Genomic DNA, 19612 nt, shown 5'->3' on the forward strand with positions numbered 1-19612 from the left:
TATAATTCATATATTTATGTATGTATTTATATTTGTTGTTGTTAAACATGTCACGGATTTATGCAAATGAGTGCATGCGGTGTGGGAGGGTGAGAGAGAGAGAAAAGGGTTTGTACAGCGTAGGCAAGACGCTGCAACCGGGGAGAACAGAGCAGGTTTTTGTGTTGAGGATAAGTTCAACCTGATTACTCCTGTAAGAAGATTTGCAAGCTGTGGAATACATTTTTGTTATATCTTTTCACATCGCAGTCCCATGGAAGGTTTTCTTTTTCCTCTTCAAACTAATGTAGGCTACACGAGTGAAGCACGGGAAAACTGGTCTCAAGGTTATACAGATTCTCTTCTTAAATAAAACCCAAACAGGGTAACCTTAAATACATCATGATTTTACTTTACAAGTTCATAAACGTTTTTTTCTTTCCAGTTAACAACCAATTCTATCCCCAGGTCAAAAATACGTACCCAAAAAATACATGTTCAAAGCAACACGACGGTGGCCCAAAATCAGATTGTGAACTCCACTCTGTGGAGTGGAAATTCATAACGAACCAGTTCATTTTATTTTGTAGATTCAAGCTGTTCTTCATATTTTGGGGCATCTGATGTCATCAGAGGAGACTGTGTTGAACAGCTTCGAATAATGAGCTTCAGAAAGCTTCATTTGGCCATCACTTAATCATTTCCTTACGAACCATTAAATCAGGTACCGAAACAGTTAAGTTCTAAATAATTCTTCGACGTCACTGATCACGTGACTCTGGCCAAACAAATCACACTTTGAAGCAGGGATTCTGAAGCATAGGCGCGGAGCTTTAAGCTTTCAGCAGGCTAACGCTAGCTTTTAGTGTTCGGGTGTGGCGTGGAGCTTGTTGTTCGTGTCTCTGTGCGAAGAAACTGTAAGTTTGCTTTGTTTCCTCCTTTAACAGTTTGTCTTTATGAACTTTACTATTAGTTCAGATCATGTTTGATTTCTTTAAACAACAAACTGTTTTTATTTTCGGTACAAAACCGTCGTTTCCTAAACAGTCAGCCCGTTGTAACTCGGCTGAGTGTGTCCGCCATTTCCTGTTACTGTTTGTGATCCAGGAATCAGACTAAACACGGAGTTCGGCCGCTGTTCCACAGTAACTGCTGGCAGATTAACCCGTGTTCGGGTCTTTGAGACCCGTTCTCAGTTTTTTTCAAAAGAAAAATTAAACAGTTAATATTTTTTCAACCTGAAATTCATTGGCTTTGGCTTATTTTCTGTGACGAACATAAATCCGAACAAATTTTCAGTGACCTCATACTGTACCTCCCCCCACGCATTTACATTACATACAAGGTGTTCGGGTCCACTGGACCCAGGTCTAATAAAAGTGTTGAAAGTGTAGGTCCTGTGTTCCCACACTCTGTCTTCCTCCTTTCTGGTGCTGCTGATAGTGTTTTCTTCCCCTCCTGCTCCGCGCAAAGTTGCCATATTATTGAAAATTCAACTATCAACACCGTCTGCTCTTACATTCCCGCACATTTTACCCTCTTTCTTGAGGGATCCAAATTTTATGTTCTCATACCCTGTCCCACCTGCAAATTAGGGGCATAATACTGTAAATAAGACTTTGCCAGTGTGGTTCCTTATCACAACTGATCAAGATGGCCAAAATATTATCTGCTGCAAGGGCCTTATTGATTTTGGAAGACAGAGGAGCTTCTGATGATGATGTCGGGGAAGAGGTTTCAGAATATGAGGATCACATTTTTTAAAAATTCAGAGTCTGACAGTGACTTTGAAGAAGAGGATGAGGTTGAGCACCATTTAGTAACAAATGAAGATGAGTACCCCATGAGAAGCCAGCTCCAGGACCAGAACAAGCCCACCAGACAACAAATGAAGAAATATGGATGTAAGAAAAAAAAAAAAAAAAAAAAAAAAATTGAGAAATTGAATGATCTTCTTGCCTAAAAAATGTGTTGTCTTTCCACTCCATTTGATTATAACTGATTTTATTTTTTATAACATTTTATAAAAACAAAACAAAAACGAGAAGCAAATTAATTCATAAATGCGATCTAACAAAGGTAAAGGGAAAAAATTAACCATGTTTGCTGTTCATATGGCTTGTAAGTGGGATGAAGTAAACATTGTTGAGTAATTTAACATAAAATCGTTTGATAGTGTTAATTTGGAAAGCCAAAGCTCTTGCGGGTCCACCAGACCCATGAACACTGGCTGAATAACAAAAAATACGAACACCACACAAGGGTTAACTGATACTTAGTTTAGCTAGCAGAGCAGCTAGCAGTTAGAATATGAACTGTCAGCTTGGTCCTGGGCATTGTTACTGAAATAAAGCTGCTCGCTGCCATTTCTACAGCCATGTTTGACCTGCTGCTTTGTAGGACTACAGGAATGGAGGATTTGGAGGCTGAGCTCAGCTCTGTGACACTTTTTGTAGTGAACTGATGAAAGCTGTGTCCCAGAAGGTGTGGATGTTAGTCCAACACATCAAAAGCTCTCAGTTGATGTGCACGTGAATGATTTGTTTCCTCTGCAGGTGAAGGTAGAAAGTGTGTGTGAGCTGATGTGGATTTGAATTCAGAAGCATGGATCAGTGTGAGGACAGAGAGGAGGGAGTCCCTCCCTCTAAAACCACTCTGTGTGGGGAACATGAGAGCCAGACCAAAGCTCAGAGGTGAGATGACCATCTCTAACTGTCCATGACTCTTCTCCATGTCACAGCTCAGCACTCACATCCCTGCTCCATCATTATTCACAGAAACCAGCCTGGACCTCCACTCAGTGACGAGTCAAAGGACATGGATGATGAGTTTAAAGAAAACATCTGTCCTCCTGCAAAGAGGTAATGTGTGTCTAAATGTTGTTGTGTCTCAGTGTTTGTGAATAAATCCTCCATCATGTTTAATGTCAGCTCACATCTTTTTCACACACATTTCTATGTTTATATGTGAAGCGGTGTGTGTTGGAGTGTTTCCACAAATGCATCATGTAAAGAATGGATGTTGTAGGAGGTGTGAAGAGGCTGAGTGTCTGTAGGACTCCAGCTGCTCAGTGTTCTTAATTTTCCTTAAATGTGTATATCAACAGCAGTGTCAAGGCTGAAGTTACATTAAGTGACATATACATAGGGCTGCTCAATTAATTGAATTTTAATCTCGATTACGATCTGGGCTTTCAACGATCATTAAAAATGACCGAGCCGATTATTAGCCCCTCCCTCGCGCTTTACTCTCGCGCTGCTCCGTGTGGCAAATCGAGCGCACCTCTCTGCATTTCGAACACGTGTCACAACAAGAGGACCCGAGGGAAGCTCGGAAAGCTAAGCAGAAGTTATTTGGAGAGGAGAGTGACTGCCGGTGGTTGAAAAGAGAGGTAAAAACAACTTCAGTGGTGTGGAAACATTATGGGTTCGCGGAGTCAGACGTGGATCAAGTAGACATAGTGTGTAAACTTTGCTACGGTGTCGTAGCTGCACCACAGAGCAACACTGCAAAGTTCACTAAACATAGATGTTTACATTTTTCATTTATTTTTTATATTGCAAACATTTGCACTGTTATCAGTATTTTCACACTATTTTACATTATTTTTTGACAATCTTTAAAGTCATTATTCAACACATTGTTATTGTTAAATAAATATCGTCAAATAATCGAGAGCTCAATTTCAGTGAAAATAATCGTGATTATCATTTTTGCCATAATCGAGCAGCCCTACATCTACATGCCTAGTAGATGTCATTGCCAAGATGTAGTACTGCTGAATCTGTCATGTTTTGTAGATGAATCCTTGTTACTGATATTTGTATCTTACTTTTTGCCTCTTGCAGTACAATAACTTTCTTGAACAAATATTGTTTTCCTATAATAAAAATTAGTCACTTTTTTTTATCATTTATAATTTAATAAGCGAGTTGTTACACAAACAAGCCTTATCTCCTCATGCGTTTACTAAAATACCACAAAAATCTAGAAGTAAAATGAACAGTTTAAAAAAACCTCAGTCCTTATAATCCAGTTGAAAAGATTTATTCTGCTGTTTAATGTCCTAAATAAGTATATTCGACATATGATGAGACTTACTGACTATGAATCATGTCCACATGTTTTACAGGCCAAAGACAGAGAAGGCAGTGAAAGTGCAGCTGCTTGAAATGTTGAACAATCTGGGAGACGAGGAGCTGAAACATTTCCAGTTTTACCTGCAGAATGACCCTGGAGATGACTTCCCCAAAGTCTTTAAGCGCCAACTGGAAAATGCAGACAGACTGAAAACAGTTACACTGGTGCTGCAGACGTATGCGGGCAATGAGATGGAGGTGGCGAGCTCGATTTTAAAGAGGATGAATGAAGGTCAGACTACGAGTATGCAGATACAACATTATCACAATTAATTTTGTGATATGTATTAAACTGAGGCTGTTTTAGTCTAAATGAATAGCAATGGTACTGAAACTAGCTGTAGCTAATATTACATCTGTGGGATGATTATGGTAATTTTCTTTTCTCTAATGATTAAAATTTTATTTGTGAAGTTCATGAAGTCATTACTAGTTAACGTTAAAGGGATGGTTGGCTCAACAGAGCTCTGACTTTTGTCAGCCTGGCTACAGTGCTGAAGAGAAACCTGGGGTTGTTCTTATTTTCTTCAATCAGTGACGAATAGTAAGATGTTCTGGCTTTGCGGAGGGCTTTCTTATAAAGCAACCAACTATTTTTCAAGGCTAAATTATGATCTTCTAAATTTCTGACACGCTTTTCCTTTTCTGGCTTATTAGATTTCATCCCGCTTTAAGGTGCAGATGAAATCTACTCTCCACTGCTGTGTAATCCGTTATTGTATTAGGCTTTGTTATAAGGGAATGATCAGACAAGAGTGTTTTCAGTAAACACTGTTAGATGTTCAGTTTCTATTCCATATGTTAAAACTAAATCTGTGAGGGTTCTTTTACACACTGAGAGAAGCCAATTCAGTCTATTAACTAATTAAATGCTGTGTTTAGGCTGTCATTTTTAGCATCTTCATGGATATAAAGGAATGACTTTGTTCAACAAAAATATTTTTAAGTATTTTCTATATCTAGAATTGTATGTTTCCAACCTTTGTAACATGTAATTTTCATGCTAATTGAAGATGGTTCAATGAAAGGTCCAATTTGATTTGTAGTCAAATTACCCAAATATCTCCTGAGACTTTAACAAAAGTTATGAAGATGGAAATGCATGATTATATAAATAATGGTTGACACTGTAAAAACCATAATAGACTAATCATCCTTCTTACTGTTTTTAATTCAGAGGCTCTTCAAAAGTGTCATCGTCATCTTAAATTCAAGTCTAATCTGAAGAAGAAGTTCCAGTGTGTGTTTGAGGGGATCGCTAAAGCAGGAAACCCAACCCTTCTGAATCAGATCTACACAGAGCTCTACATCACAGAGGGAGGGACTGCAGAGGTCAATGATGAACATGAGGTCATACAGATTGAAACGGCATCCAGGAAACCAGACAGACCAGAAACAAGAATCAGACAAGAAGACATCTTTAAAGCCTCACCTGGAAGAGATGAACCAATCAGAGCAGTGCTCACAAAGGGAGTGTCTGGCATTGGGAAAACAGTCTTAACACAGAAATACACCCTGGACTGGGCTGAAGACAAAGCCAACCAGGACATCCAGTTCATATTTCCATTCACTTTCAGAGAGCTGAATGTGCTGAAAGAGGAAAAGTTCAGCTTGGTGGAACTTGTTCATCGCTTCTTTACTGAAACCAAAGAAGCAGGAATCTGCAGGTTTGAAGACTTCCAGGTTGTGCTCATCTTTGATGGTCTGGATGAGTGTCGACTTCCTCTGGACTTCCACAAAGCTACAATCATAACTGACCCCAGAGAGTCCACCTCAGTGGATGTGCTGCTGATAAACCTCATCAGGGGGAAACTGCTTCCCTCTGCTCGCCTCTGGATAACCACACGACCTGCAGCAGCCAATCAAATCCCTCCTGACTGTGTTGGCATGGTGACAGAGGTCAAAGGGTTCACTGACCCACAGAAGGAGGAGTACTTCAGGAAGAGATTCAGAAATAAGAAGCAGGCCAGCAGGATCATCTCCCACATCAAGACATCACGAAGCCTCCACATCATGTGCCACATCCCAGTCTTCTGCTGGATCACTGCTACAGTTCTGGGGGATGAGCTGAAAACCAGAGAGGGAGGACAGCTGCCCAAGACCCTGACTGAGATGTACATCCACTTCCTGGTGGTTCAGGCCAAAGTGAAGAAGGTCAAATATGATGGAGGAGCTGAGACAGATCCACACTGGAGTCCAGAGAGCAGGAAGATGATTGAGTCTCTGGGAAAACTGGCCTTTGATCAGCTGCAGAAAGGAAACCTGATCTTCTATGAATCAGACCTGACAGAGTGTGGCATCGACATCAGAGCAGCCTCAGTGTACTCAGGAGTGTTCACACAGATCTTTAAAGAGGAGAGAGGACTGTACCAGGACAAGGTGTTCTGCTTCATCCATCTGAGTGTTCAGGAGTTTCTGGCTGCTCTTCATGTCCATCTGACCTTCATCAAGTCTGAAGTCAATCTGATGAAAAAACAACATTTCTACCAAAGTGCTGTGGATGAGGCTTTAAGGAGTCCAAATGGACACCTGGACTTGTACCTCCGCTTCCTCCTGGGTCTTTCACTACAGACCAATCAGACTCTCCTACGAGGCCTGCTGATACAGACAGGAAGTTGCTCACAGACCAATCAGGAAACCGTCCAGTACATCAAGAAGAAACTCAATGAGAAGCTGTCTGCAGAGAAAAGCATCAATCTGTTCCACTGTCTGAATGAACTGACTGATTGTTCTCTAGTGGAGCAGGTCCAACAGTCCCTGAGATCAGGAAGTCTCTCCACAGATAAAGTGTCTCCTGCTCAGTGGTCAGCTCTGGTTTTCATGTTACTGTCATCAGAAGAAGATCTGGATGTGTTTGACCTGAAGAAATACTCTGCTTCAGAAGGGGCTCTTGTGGGGCTGCTGCCAGTGATCAAAGTCTCCAACAAAGCTTTGTAAGGAAATTTAAAAAAAAAAAAAAAAAAAAGGAAAAAAAACTTTAAAGTGCAGTGATCATCAGCACTAAATCAAGTATATGATTCTCTTAAAAATTCAAAGCAACAGACAGTATCAGCATTTCTGAGACGTCTGTCGGTGTAACACTTACCAAAATACCATCCAAAACGGTTTACTTTATACCAAAAACTCATGGACTAATCCAGTGTCCTGTTACTAGGGATGGGTATCGTTTAGGTTTTATCCAATACCGGTGCCAAACCAGTACTTTTGAAACTGTGCCGGTTTCTGAAACGGTGCTTGAACCGGTGCTTAAAGAATGGAGAACACAAACTTTGTGGAAAAACCTCTTACGTTTTTATTTTTAGCAGTCTCTATTTTTCTGCAAAATGATAACCAAGTTAGCCTTTTCTGTTGATACAACATGAAGGGAGTATCTGCCATCAAACAAGAAGACAGCCGCATGTAACTACAACAGTGTTTGCTAGTTCACCTTACATGCATTAATGTAATAACGTGGTTAGCCTACTCAACATAAATTAAACACGAACAAAATTAAGCTACTCGCCCAGAGAAGAATGGCTGCTGCTGCCATCATCATCCGTCGCCATTTCTGCTACACTGGCAGGGCTAGGGGCCAGGACTCTACTCTTCAGTTTCTTGGGGGATGTTGCTAACTCTGGGTCCGATAACAGGCACCACACCCGCAGTAGATGTGCACGGTGTGAGGTCTTGCAGCAAGCTGTCAAATACGGCACATTTCGCGGCTTTTAAAAAAACCGCTATGCATCGCCAGGTGTTTCATCAGATTCGAGGTGTTACCTCCTTTGCACAGTATCACCTCCATCACCACCTAGTCAAGACTGGGTTGAGAAATTTCATAAGAAGTGTTCTTGGTGGAACATTATTATTTCTCTTCAACCTGATCTGGTGCATTATATCCAGTTCAGCTGGCAACATCAAGCACATCCAGTATCCATTACCGTATTTTCACGACCATAAGACGCACCGTACTAAAAGGCGCAGTCTCAGTTATGTGTGCCATTACTATATTTAACACACACATAAGGCGCACCTGATTATAGGGCGCATACAAGTATGCATATTTAAAAATAAAGCGGGAGCAAAACTGAGTTTGGTACTCACATTTTTATTACTGGTAATCGTCATCAATCAAACCCATCGAAGTCCTCACCCTCTGTGTCTGAATTGAACAGCTGCGCTAAATCTCCATCAAACATTCCAGGTTCACTTTCTTCACCGTCAGAGTCACTTTCCGTGCCGTGCGGCTCCTTGGAAATGATGCCGGCTTTTGCGAAAGCTCGAACAACAGTGCCAGCAGACATGTGCCCAAGCATCTGCAATCCATTCGCAAATTGTGGCATAACTCACCCGGCGCTGCCTTCCACTCTTAGTGAAACTGTGGTCTCCGTTGGTCATCCATCGCTCCCACGCCGCTCGCAGCCTTTGAACGGCCGGTTCACACCGATGTCCAGTGGTTGGAGTTCCTTTGTCAGGCCTCCCGGAATGACAGCAAGCTCACAGTTCATTTGCTTCACTTGTTTTTTTTTTTTTTTACATCGGCTATGAGATGGGCACACATAGAGTCACAGATCAACAGCGATGGTGATGCGTGGAAAAAACCACCTGGTCTCCTTACATACACTTCCCTCAGCCACTCTTTCCTCATCCATCCAGCCCTTTTCATTTGCCTTAATGATGATTCCTGCTGGAAACTTCTCTTTAGGCAAAGTCTTTCTCTTAAAAATCACCATAGGCGGCAGTTTCTGTCCATTAGCATGGCAGCCAAGCACAACAGTAAAAGAAGACTTTTCGTGCCCCGTTGTGCGTATCGCTACCATGCTGGTCCCCTTCTTCTCCACAGTGTGACTCACCGGGATGTTGAAAGTGAGCGGCACCTCGTCCATGTTAGTGATGTGGCTGGGCTGGATGTGTTTGTTGGTGATGTGTTTGCTGCAGTAGGAGCGGAAGATGGCCAGCTTTTCATTATAATCCGCTGGAAGTTGCTGCGCTACCGTAGTCCTGGTCCGGATGGAAAAATGGCACCGTTTCATGAAACAAAAGCACCAAGACGGACCTCCTTTGAAATGTTCAATTTTCATTTCTTCTGCTAGCGAAACTGCTTTTAGTCGAATGGTGACCGTCGAAACGCTTCACCCACTCGTTCTTTGCTCGATGATCCACTGCTCGAGTCTTTCCTCCAACTCGGGCCACCTCGCCTTATGTCCGCGGAAACTCAGCTGCGTCTTCTTGACCTGTTGGAGCTTGTTTTCCAGCTTCCTCCACTTGCGAACCATCGATTCATTAATCTTAAATTCTCTCGCGGCTGCTCGATTTCCATGTTCCTCCGCGTAGCTGATGGCCTTCAGTTTAAACTGTGCTTCATAAGCGTGTCTCTTTGCCATTTTCAGGGTTGTTAAAACAACGAAGTTCTGCATAACGCACATACCTGTTCTTTTATACAGGTATGTGCGATTGTACCAGTATATACAATTAACGCCCACACTTCACCCTTTAGCGTTCTCATGGTGTTCTCTACTGCGTCCTCCTTACAACACACACAGGGCGCACTGCACTATAGGGCGCACCACACTTTTTAAAGAAAATCTAAGACTTTTATGTGCGCCTTATAGACCTGAAAATACGGTATACCAAAATAAGATCCTTTCAGGCTCCTATGTCAGTCCTGTGCCTGGTAGCTGTGCGGTTCCTTGGTGGGTCCTGGGTGGGCTTGGGGACTTGGACTTCTGGGGGGCTTGGGTCATGGCTGGTGTGTTGCCAGGTTGTGGGTGGGTGAGTGCATGCACAGGGTACCCAATCTAGATGGGCCCGGGCCTGGACACTATGCCATTAGTGGGTTTCGGGGAACGGGGTTCCCTCTTCCGGGGTGTGGAGGGTCCTCTGTTCTCTTGGCCCAGGGCTCAGTCTGCTCTGGCCTGGCCAGCTGCCAGTGGAGCCTGCGGGCTCGTTTCTGCGGCCGCCTGTGACTTGTGCTGCTGGGTGACTTTTCTAGGTGGGTGGTGTGATTGTGGTCCTCCTTGGGTTCTCGAGCTCTGGGGAGGAAGGGCCTCTGGCTCTCTGGTGCCCGAGTCTCCTCCATGCCGGCTTCATGTTCTATGTGGCAGGGCTGTTCCTCGCCACACCCAATATAAGACATTTACATGGAGAAACCCTATGAATACAAGTGCGCTCAGACACAGGTGTGGACAGAGATGTACGAACAAGTAATCCCAGAAACACACTATCTTGGTTGCTGCTCAGTAACATTTATTGTTTACGGTTACTTTTGCACATGTTGGTTGATTCTATGGTTTCTGTGCTATGTCTTGTTCCTTCCTTCCAGCTTACATTTTGAAATTTTTAGTTAACCATGACTTGTAGTGTCCCTGCAGCGCGCGTGTGTGTGTGTGTGGGGGGGGGTTATTTATTTATTTTTCCTCCTTCTCTGTTTAACAAATGTCACAGATTTCATGCTTCTTTATTTTTAGGCTGAGTGTCTGTGAGCTGTCAAAGGCAGGCTGTGAAGCTCTGACTTCAGTACTCAGCTACAAGTCCTCTAGCCTGACAGAGCTGGACCTTAGGATCAACAGCTTGGACGATTCAGGTGTAAAGCTTCTGTCTGCAGCTTTGGGGAGTTCATGTTGTAAACTGAATACTCTAAGGTCAGTATATTCAGTTTTTTTTTGTTGTTTTGTTTTTTTTTTCTCCCTTGTTCAGCTGACAAATGAAACGGTTAAAAATGCCACTCATAAGTGTTTATTAGTATTTCTCATTATCCCTAAGTTAAACTGTCACATTTCTAACCTGTTTAATCCCAGGCATTAAGGATTATTTTAACACACATTGCTAAATGTAGTAGCTTATTAGTAAAACGAGTGTTTCATTGTTCATGTTATAATTTTCAGACTGAGTCTCAGTAACCTCTCGGAGAGCAGCTCTGAAACTCTTTCTGCTGGACTGCAGAATCTAAACTGCAAGCTGATTACTCTGAGGTCAGATCAAGTAACATTTTATTTTTCAGAATTAATCAATAAGTTGATTAAAGTTTATCCAATCATTGTTGCATCTTAAAAAAACAGGATTGAATATTGGCAATAACGCCATGCTGACAACACTTTAACACTAGTGTTTGTTTTCTTGTGGGTGGTTTTATTTTTGTTTGTTTGTTTGTTTTTGTTTTGTTTTTGTTTTTTTTAAATAGGCTAATGGGCTGTAAGTTCTCAGAGGGAAGCTGTGAAGCTCTGTCCTCAGTTCTCAGCTCCCAATCCTCTAGTCTGAGAGAGCTGGACCTGAATAATTCTGAGCTGTGGGATTCAGGAATGAATCTTCGGTCTGTAGGAATAATGGCTTCACAGTGTACACTGGAAACACTAAGGTCAGATCAACAGTATTATTTATTTTTATCAGTTGCCAAAAATAACCAATAATTGTAGCTAATTCAATAAAAGTCATCTATGTGTTGTATCATTTCATAACTTCTCACTTCACTACGATTACACTTTAACACAGGTGTTGTGTTCTCGATAATTTTTCAGACTGAGTAGCTGTTTCCTGTCAGAGGGAAGTTGTGAAGCTCTGTCCCCAGTTCTCAGCTCCCAGTCCTCAAGTCTGAAAGAGCTAAACCTGAGTAACAATAACCTGCAGGATTTGGGTGTGAAGCTTCTGTCTGCTGCACTGCAGAGTCCACAATGTAACCTTGAAACTCTCAGGTCAGGATTCAAATCTTTCCACAGAGGATCGTTTAAAATGTGATTTATATCTTTGCACAAAAAGCATCATAAGGGTGATACTTCAAGAGCCATGAGGTGGTACTCATTGTGAAAAGTTTGAGAACCACTGTGGTAGCTTATAAACATGAATCGGCGCAGTGCACCCGGTAGAAAGGTTTCTGGTTGGGCAGGTGGGGGGATTAATCTCCTAAGACCCGAACTCTGTCATGGCATGCATTTTTAATTTCTCTTTGCTATGAGGGAGATTGGGACCTGATGAATGTAAAAACAAGGAATTACCAGATAATTTGTGTTTTGTTTTTTGTACCTAATTTTTGTTTCTGAGAAAAATAAAATCCACATATGGACATTAGTTTTAAATTTTGATAGAACAGTGGCAGTATGATGTCATAAATTGATATCAGGCCCTTGTAGATAAAAATTAAGGATTGTGGCCACAGCTCAGTGCAGCAGCTTTGGCAATGGAGGTGTTGAGCATCATCCATTCGGACTCAATGCCCCCATTCTCCCTCAGAAGCTCAGCTACAGGTGGGGGTTAAAGAGCTTGCAGACCGGGGCCTCTGCCAAGTGTTCTTAGGGCAAGATCACTATAGGTTTAGGTGTGCCAGGTCTGTGCAGCATCCTTCCCCGCCATCTGATCCAACAGCCTACCAGGTGGTGATCAGTTGACAGCTCAGCCCCTCTCTTTAGGCTGTTCCTCAAAATCACACCCATCCAAGTCTCATTGTCTTTACCCATATGAGTGTTGAAGTCTCTCTCACAGTAGGACAACTTGCTGTGGTACCAGCTCCCAGTTTGAGTTCAGGAGACAGACATCCTCTCTACTTTTAAGATCAGTTTCAAACTTTCCTTTTTGATAAAGCTTATAGTTAGAGCTGGATCAGTTGACCCTGAACCATCCCTTAGTTATGCTGCTACAGTCGCAGGCTGTTGGTGGACTTCCCGTGATTCTCTGCTTTCTTCTCCACTCCCCTATTTTTACTACTGATGCTTTTATATGTCACTACCGCATGTCCTTAACTTTTTTTTTTCTCCTCTCCACTTAGTTTATCTTATAAATAGAGTCATTTTAAATATAATGGATGGAAATGGATGTTGTTGTATCAGCCATCCATAAAATTGTTGTTCACAGATTGCTTGTTATTTTGTGTGTCTGCAGTCTGTCAGGCTGTCTGATCACAGAGGAAGGCTGTACTTCTCTGGTCTCAGCTCTGAACTCCAACCCCTCCCATCTGAGAGAGCTGGACCTGAGCTACAATCATCCAGGAGACTCAGGAAAGGAGCTGTTGTCGGCTGGACAAAAGGATCCACGTTGGAGACTGGACACTCTCAGGTATGGAGAGAATGCCTGACAAAGGAGGAAGAGCTGGAAACATTTCTTGTGTCCTTCACTCACTTCCTATTTTTCTTGATGCATGCTCAATCATCCAGGCAAGGAAATCCCCCAAATATGATTAAATTCATCTGGACGCGGTGTTTTCAGTGGGAGAAACATTTTGTCACTCATCCAAGTGACTTCTTCAGTCTCAGCTGACTGCAGGTTTTCTCAGTATTATAAATAGTACATTTACGCATTGACGGAAACTAGAACCACTGGTGAAAAATGGGCTGTGAGGTCAGTTTCATGATCATTAATATGCAAATATTAATTGTTCTCAGAGCTAACCCACGACCATTGATACATGGTCTTTGATCAGTGGTTGGCAGTGTTGGGTAAGTTACTTTAAATTAGTAACTTAGTTACTTTTGATAGAAGTAACTAGTAATGTAACTCAGTTACTACTTACTAGGGAAAGTAACTTTGGTTTTACTCAGAATTCTCTTGTTAATGTGTTGCTTCTGTAACTGGATGATAATAATGATGATGAGGGATTGCATTTATATAGCGCTTTTCCAGGCACCCGAAGTGCTTACCCAGCAAGATTGCCAGTCTTGTAGCTTGCTTACATGCCTGAAGTGCACTGTGCCACCTACCAATAGAAAGGAAAAAATAATGTGCATATTTCCACGAGAGAAATCCCACGCCTGGACCGTCGTTGACCGCCGCCATGATTCTAGCCTACGTCACAGCGTCATGTGCGCTTTTTACATCCAACACGAAAACTGCAGTCGTGGTGCTTTGATTGTACTCAGAACTCAGAAATTCTGTCTTTGGAATAGGAAGATGTAGGTAACACCAGGCTGCAGATAAGCTGCATACAGGGCTGGACTGGGACAAAAAATCGGCCCGGGCATTTTGACTAGAGACCGGCCCACCATTATAGGAAAAATCATAAAGCCTTTGAATGAAAACAAACGCTGTTGTGACAGTGATGTACACTGTCTTGATGGTATATATGTATTAATAGTTTGTAAATTTCAGATAATTATTTTTTTTAAAAGCTAGATATTTTAAATGAGAATAAGGCTGTTTCCACATGTACCCGGGTATTTTTGAAAACGCAGATTTTTCTATGCGTTTGCACCTTTCGTCCAAACGTAAACGGCGTTTTCGGTCACTAAAAACGCCTGCCAGGGTGGATATTTTCGAAAACTCCGTTTTTGCATTCACGTGTGGACAAGGAAAAGAAAACACAGCGTCAAAGGTGTGCGCCTTTTTTGACGTCACACTGTGCGTCGTGTTATTGTTCTACAATGGCGGACTTGCACAAAATACTGTTACTGTTACTCTCTGCAGTGTTTAAATGCTTACATATACACACAGTTACTGTCCCTCCACACAGTTACTGTCCCTCCACACAGGACTCAGTTCTGCTTCTATGTGCTATCTTTGTTTATTCTTTCCCACCCAGCCTTCTGGACTTCGGCCAACATTTCTATACGGTTAGGAATATATCGCCACCTGTTGCTTTGGCATGTTCCTAGCAGCGTTTTCCCTTTTTTTTTTTTAACGTGTGAACAGGATTTAAAAAACAAAAACGGGAGAACTGTTTTTCAAAAATACCAGTGTACATGTGGACATAGCTTAAGAAAGAAAAGTAATCCCTCTCCCTGTTAATGCCCTTCATGGCCCCCTGGCAAAACTGCTAGACCCGCCCCTGCACATTTAACAGCTGTCAGCTACTTAGAAAAGGATCCTGGTGTTATTTGTCTCTCAGAAACAGTTCATAATTTCCCTTCAACTCATCCATGTCACCTAAAAGCTAAAGCTGTTTCTCCATCACCTGTTCAGCTCTGATGATTCAGTAAGGACATCTCCTGGTTTCATCTTCTTGTTTCCCTCTCACCACATATCCAAACCGATATCATGACCAGCAGCTTTACAGCTGTGGCTCCAGCAAACATCAGCTGATACTAGAAATTAATATTAAATAAATTCTAACAACAGCTGATCAAGCTTTCTGGCACAAAGTGGGCGATTTTATTAAAAAAAAAAAAAAAAACGAGAGAAAAGCAGATCAGCTGATCATTGATCAGTTTCATGATTGATGGAGCAACAAAAGAGGGAGGGGGGAGAATGAGAGAAGAAGAGGCAGCTGTGCAGCAAAGACGCAGAATAACTTGAGCTTTGTCTTTTTTCCATTCTAGCTGAAGTACGGGACAAACTGTTATTAGCACAGACACTTTTAAAAGCAATCATTTAGGACTTGAGCAATAATACAAACAGCAATGTAGTTAAACATCGTACAGTTAGTTTTATTGGGAATTGGCTTTAAAAAAACAAAACAAAAACTCAATATCTGGTGAGAAGGTTTTCATTTTTTTAATTTTTTTTCAACAGGAGTGAGATGTGTGTTATATAAGGCAACGTTTTTGATAGGTTTGTAGCTCGAACATATTCACTGGAACGTTGAAGACAATATAATTACACAGCAAGCAAGACACGAGTAGGCAAATTTCTTCATGTTTCTCGTGCACGGGAGAGAACCGGACAAACGCCGTTCCTTCGCTTGACCCCAGTTGCTCTCGGCCGCTCCCCCGTAACACTGCTCTTTTATTGAGGTTACATGAATATGCATAGGTTCATTAACATATGACGTCTACATACAAACAAAGAGACAAAGAGTACCGTGTGTGTGTGTGTGGGGGGGGTCAGAGTGTGACCCCATAATGACTTCCCTAAACCTGCTGGTCTGGAAGTCCAGCAGTTCATCTAAACAAAAGGCACTTAGCCTAAAACAGATATAGATACGTTTATCCTACCATAAAACAATAAGACAAGGTACGCCCTCTCCCATGCTCCCAGAGTGGAATGCACACAAAGTTTGCAGACTATCAAGGATCAAACCTCTACCAATCTACAACTAATTATAAAACTCTAAGCATATATAAGTAGATATTTCTAAGCATAAATGACGATAAACAATACAAAACCTGACAGTTTTCCTTTTGCATTATTTTTGTGTGGTGCATTTTTCTACATTTTAACAAAAGGGGAACAGTTCACCTAGGATGATTTGTTTTAATTTTCACATGGTCTTGCTGAGGTAATGCAAATCGAAACTGGCATTCTTGTCTTTTTTGGGGGGGGGGGAATATGCTGGAAAAACCTTTAAAATGGACCTTGAAGGTGCTTAAAGTGCTTGAATTTAACCCTGAAAAAGGTCTTTGAACCCCGTCAGTCATATTTCATTCAATACAGTGGTGTACTGACAGATCCAGGATCAGTCCAGTCATCAGCAGTTTGATCCACGTATAGATTGAAGTGTATTTGTAAAAATGTTGTACTGTTCCTTTTGTTAGTGTGTAATAGTATGTGTATGAGAGCCATGTAATGTCCATGTGTGCATGCTAAGACTGTGCTGGTCTGACCCCCCCCCCCCCTTCCTTTCAGGGTGGAGCCTGCTGGAGTCCGATGGTTGACACCAGGTCTGAGGAAGTGTAAGTTTGTTTACAATGTGATTCATGTGATTCATGAAAACAAAGCAGCACACATTCAACCATCTTCAAACTGTCACATCTCTGATGTCAGGAGTCATCATCAAAGTGTCAATCAATGAACAGATGATGGATCAATAACTGCAGCTGGATTGTGTTTGTTCTCTCCATCAGATTCCTGTCAACTCACAGTCGACACAAACACAGTTCACAGATGGCTCAAAGTGTCTGACAACAACACGAAGGTGACACGTGTGTGGGAGACTTTTTCATATCCTGATCATCCAGACAGATTTGATTGGCATCCACAGCTGCTGTGTGAAAATAGTCTGACTGGTCGCTGTTACTGGGAGGTCGAGTGGAGAGGAATAGTTTTTATATCTGTGAGTTACAGAAGAATCAGAAGGAAAGGAAAGGGCATTGACTGTGTGCTTGGATGGAATGATCAGTCCTGGAGTCTGATCTGCTCTGATGATGGTCCTCAATCTGTCAGGCACAATCACAAACAAAGACCCATCTCCTCCTCCTCCTCCTCTGTCTCTAACAAAGTAGCAGTGTATGTGGACTGTCCTGCTGGCACTCTGTCCTTCTACAGAGTCTCCTCTGACACTCTGATCCACCTCCACACCTTCAACACCACATTCACTGAAACTCTTTATCCTGGATTTTCATTTGACTATGATTCCTCAGTGTCCCTGTGCTGAGTGGAGTGTAAAGAGTGTCTCCTGTTAGAGAAACACTGACTGTTGAACAGATAGTTCAGTCTGTACATGTCTGTCTCTTTCACTCAGAAACATGTTCTCAGATTCATGGATTCAATCAGATGATGTTTGAAACGGTTCTAAATGATTGCTTGTACACTTCTTCCTCTTCAGTCCTTAAAGATGGAAGCTCTCATTATTCCAGGATCCACATGTTGTTTTTCTGTCTTTTCCCTCTCAAAGCTTCACAGTGAATATAGTATGTGGTGTTTCTGTGAAGCTCATTTCACAACCAGCTCCTCTGCATTTTCAACAAGTCTGAGCTCATTAAAATGAATCCAAATGTTTGATTTCTTTCTTAATTGGATTGTTCCATCATAACTGAATAAGTGGACATCCAATAGTGTATAAACTATTAAAGACATTCAGCGTCTCATGTTTCTGTCATTGTATAAAAACAGCTGCTTTTAAAAATTGATCCAATAAAACAAACTGCATGTATTGATCAGATCAATACGCACAGCTCTCATGTCACTAACATCTCCATGATCTCTTCATTGATGGTGATTTGTGACCCTCTGCTGGTGAGAAGATGAACTACATGATGTCAGTTCATAAGCACAGATGACATGAAGTTTTTTTTAAATTTTTTAAGGGTGTTGGGTCGCAAATTTTGAAGACAAAATGATGACCACCTGATGATGTAGAGATTCACCTTCTTTTTATTGAAAGATCCAATTAAAATCAAAACCACTCAAATATCCTCTAGAAAAGATAAATTATTGAAACAGTTTATTAAACAGTCATATGAACAGCAAAACAACATTGCAAAGCAAGCAAAACAAGCACCGGGATCTAGAGCCTTGAGCACAGACAGAAAGCGCTGATGGGAACATTTCTGACCCTATTTCTCCAAGATCCTGTACCCCTCCTCTAGCCAGCTTTTAACTTTTGACTCCTTGTCAAGTTAAAGTTTAAACTACAGGTATTTTCTCAATTTTACAAAGACCGATTTTGCAACAATTATGACTAAATGTGTTTGTCAGTGTTTTACATGTTACATGTTAATCCTAATGATTAAATCTCACAAAAAACAGTGGGTTAACAGGAGCTCACATAACATGTGGTGCAGAGTTGTGATATAAGTGAATAATACTAAACCTAAATACATGGTGACAGATAGTTTAAATATGTGGGGTAAATGGTTAATGTGGCTGTTGTACAGAGTGTTCGTGGCGCTGCACCCTGGATCCTTCAGAGGTTTTTCAGAGTTTTCCTTGTTGGAATGTTTCAGGTTTCTGTATGTGTTGTTGTGTTGTGTCTAACTGTTGGCGTCTCAGAAAGTGGTCATTAAATGTCCCGATTAAGGCTCTTAGTTTCCGAGCATCATTTTCCTGAGGTTATAACACCTTTTTGGTGATGAGCGTAAAAGCTAAATGTAGACAGCTTTGAGTTTTTGCTGCGGAATTTGCAGTCAGATCACCAATTTGCATCTATCACTATGATTGGATCACTCATGGAGTTCACAGACGGTGACTGGATTGAATATGATAGGCTGGAACACTTTCTTGGCAAACGACATTGAGGACGAAAAAAAAAGGTCAGTTCTTCTCAGTGCATGTGGATCGAGGATGTAAGAGTTGATATGTAACCTAACAATACTTGGGAAACCTGTGGACTTCAGCTTCAAAGAACTGGTAACGTTGGTGCAAAATCATTACTGCCCGAAACCCTCCGTGACTGTTCAGCGTTTCAAATTCCAGACTCATTCACGCAGGAGTTTCAATGGCTGCATATGTGGTGGAGCTGAGACAGCTTTCAGAGCACTGAGTTGGAGGCATGCTGGATGACATGCTGCGTGGAAGATTTGTGTGTGGCATAAATGATAACATGAAGCGTCTGTTGTTAGGGGAGCCCACACTGGACTTTAAGAAAGCGTTGGAAATTACTAAAGCAAGAGAAACAGCAGCTAATAACACTAAAGACCTACGGAAAGCTGACAACAATATGAATTAAGCCGATGCACATCAAGTATCTAAGAGTGTGGGAGGCACATTTTGGCAAGTACTGTGTTTGTAAAGACAGTATCTGCCATAACTGCAAGAAAATGGGGGCACTAAGCCAAGAAATGAAGGAGAACTAAAGAAGGAATGGGAAAACTTAACCCAAACTAAACATGCGTTTACATGGATTTAATAAGTGCTTTGTGGAGCCCATCTATGCCATTATCCATGTAAATGGGAAAGAGCAGTAAATGGAGGTTGAGCCAGGGGCCTCGGCTTCCGTGATC

At 41.7% G+C, this 19612-nt stretch overlaps 1 protein-coding gene across 1 annotated transcript; it reads left to right on the top strand.

The window, feature by feature from the left end:
- The first annotated feature begins 769 nt into the window (after positions 1-769).
- Positions 770-18617, top strand: LOC146389529 (NACHT, LRR and PYD domains-containing protein 3-like). Its single transcript, XM_084910056.1, has 12 exons — positions 770-896; positions 2535-2672; positions 2757-2840; positions 4112-4350; positions 5296-7051; positions 10562-10735; positions 10979-11065; positions 11275-11448; positions 11609-11782; positions 12963-13136; positions 16578-16624; positions 16796-18617. The coding sequence occupies exons 2-12, from the start codon at positions 2584-2586 to the stop codon at positions 17323-17325; spliced, it is 3528 nt and encodes a 1175-aa protein (XP_084766182.1). The 5' UTR covers positions 770-896; positions 2535-2583; the 3' UTR covers positions 17326-18617.
- The last annotated feature ends 995 nt before the right edge of the window (positions 18618-19612 follow it).

The sequence above is a fragment of the Perissodus microlepis genome, chromosome 3 (genome assembly GCF_051167445.1).
Source record: "Perissodus microlepis isolate ML-2025 ecotype Zambia chromosome 3, ASM5116744v1, whole genome shotgun sequence".
NCBI classification, from domain to species: Eukaryota; Metazoa; Chordata; class Actinopteri; order Cichliformes; family Cichlidae; genus Perissodus; species Perissodus microlepis.

What these genes read in the sequence shown, in the direction of transcription:
- LOC146389529 (XM_084910056.1), top strand. Translation starts at nt 2,584, where the DNA reads ATGGATCAGTGTGAGGACAGAGAGGAGGGAGTCCCTCCCTCTAAAACC. An exon ending in TGTAAACTGAATACTCTAAG is followed by an intron (nt 10,736 to 10,978) that starts GTCAGTATATTC and finishes TATAATTTTCAG; the next exon opens with ACTGAGTCTCAGTAACCTCT. An exon ending in TGTAACCTTGAAACTCTCAG is followed by an intron (nt 11,783 to 12,962) that starts GTCAGGATTCAA and finishes GTGTGTCTGCAG; the next exon opens with TCTGTCAGGCTGTCTGATCA.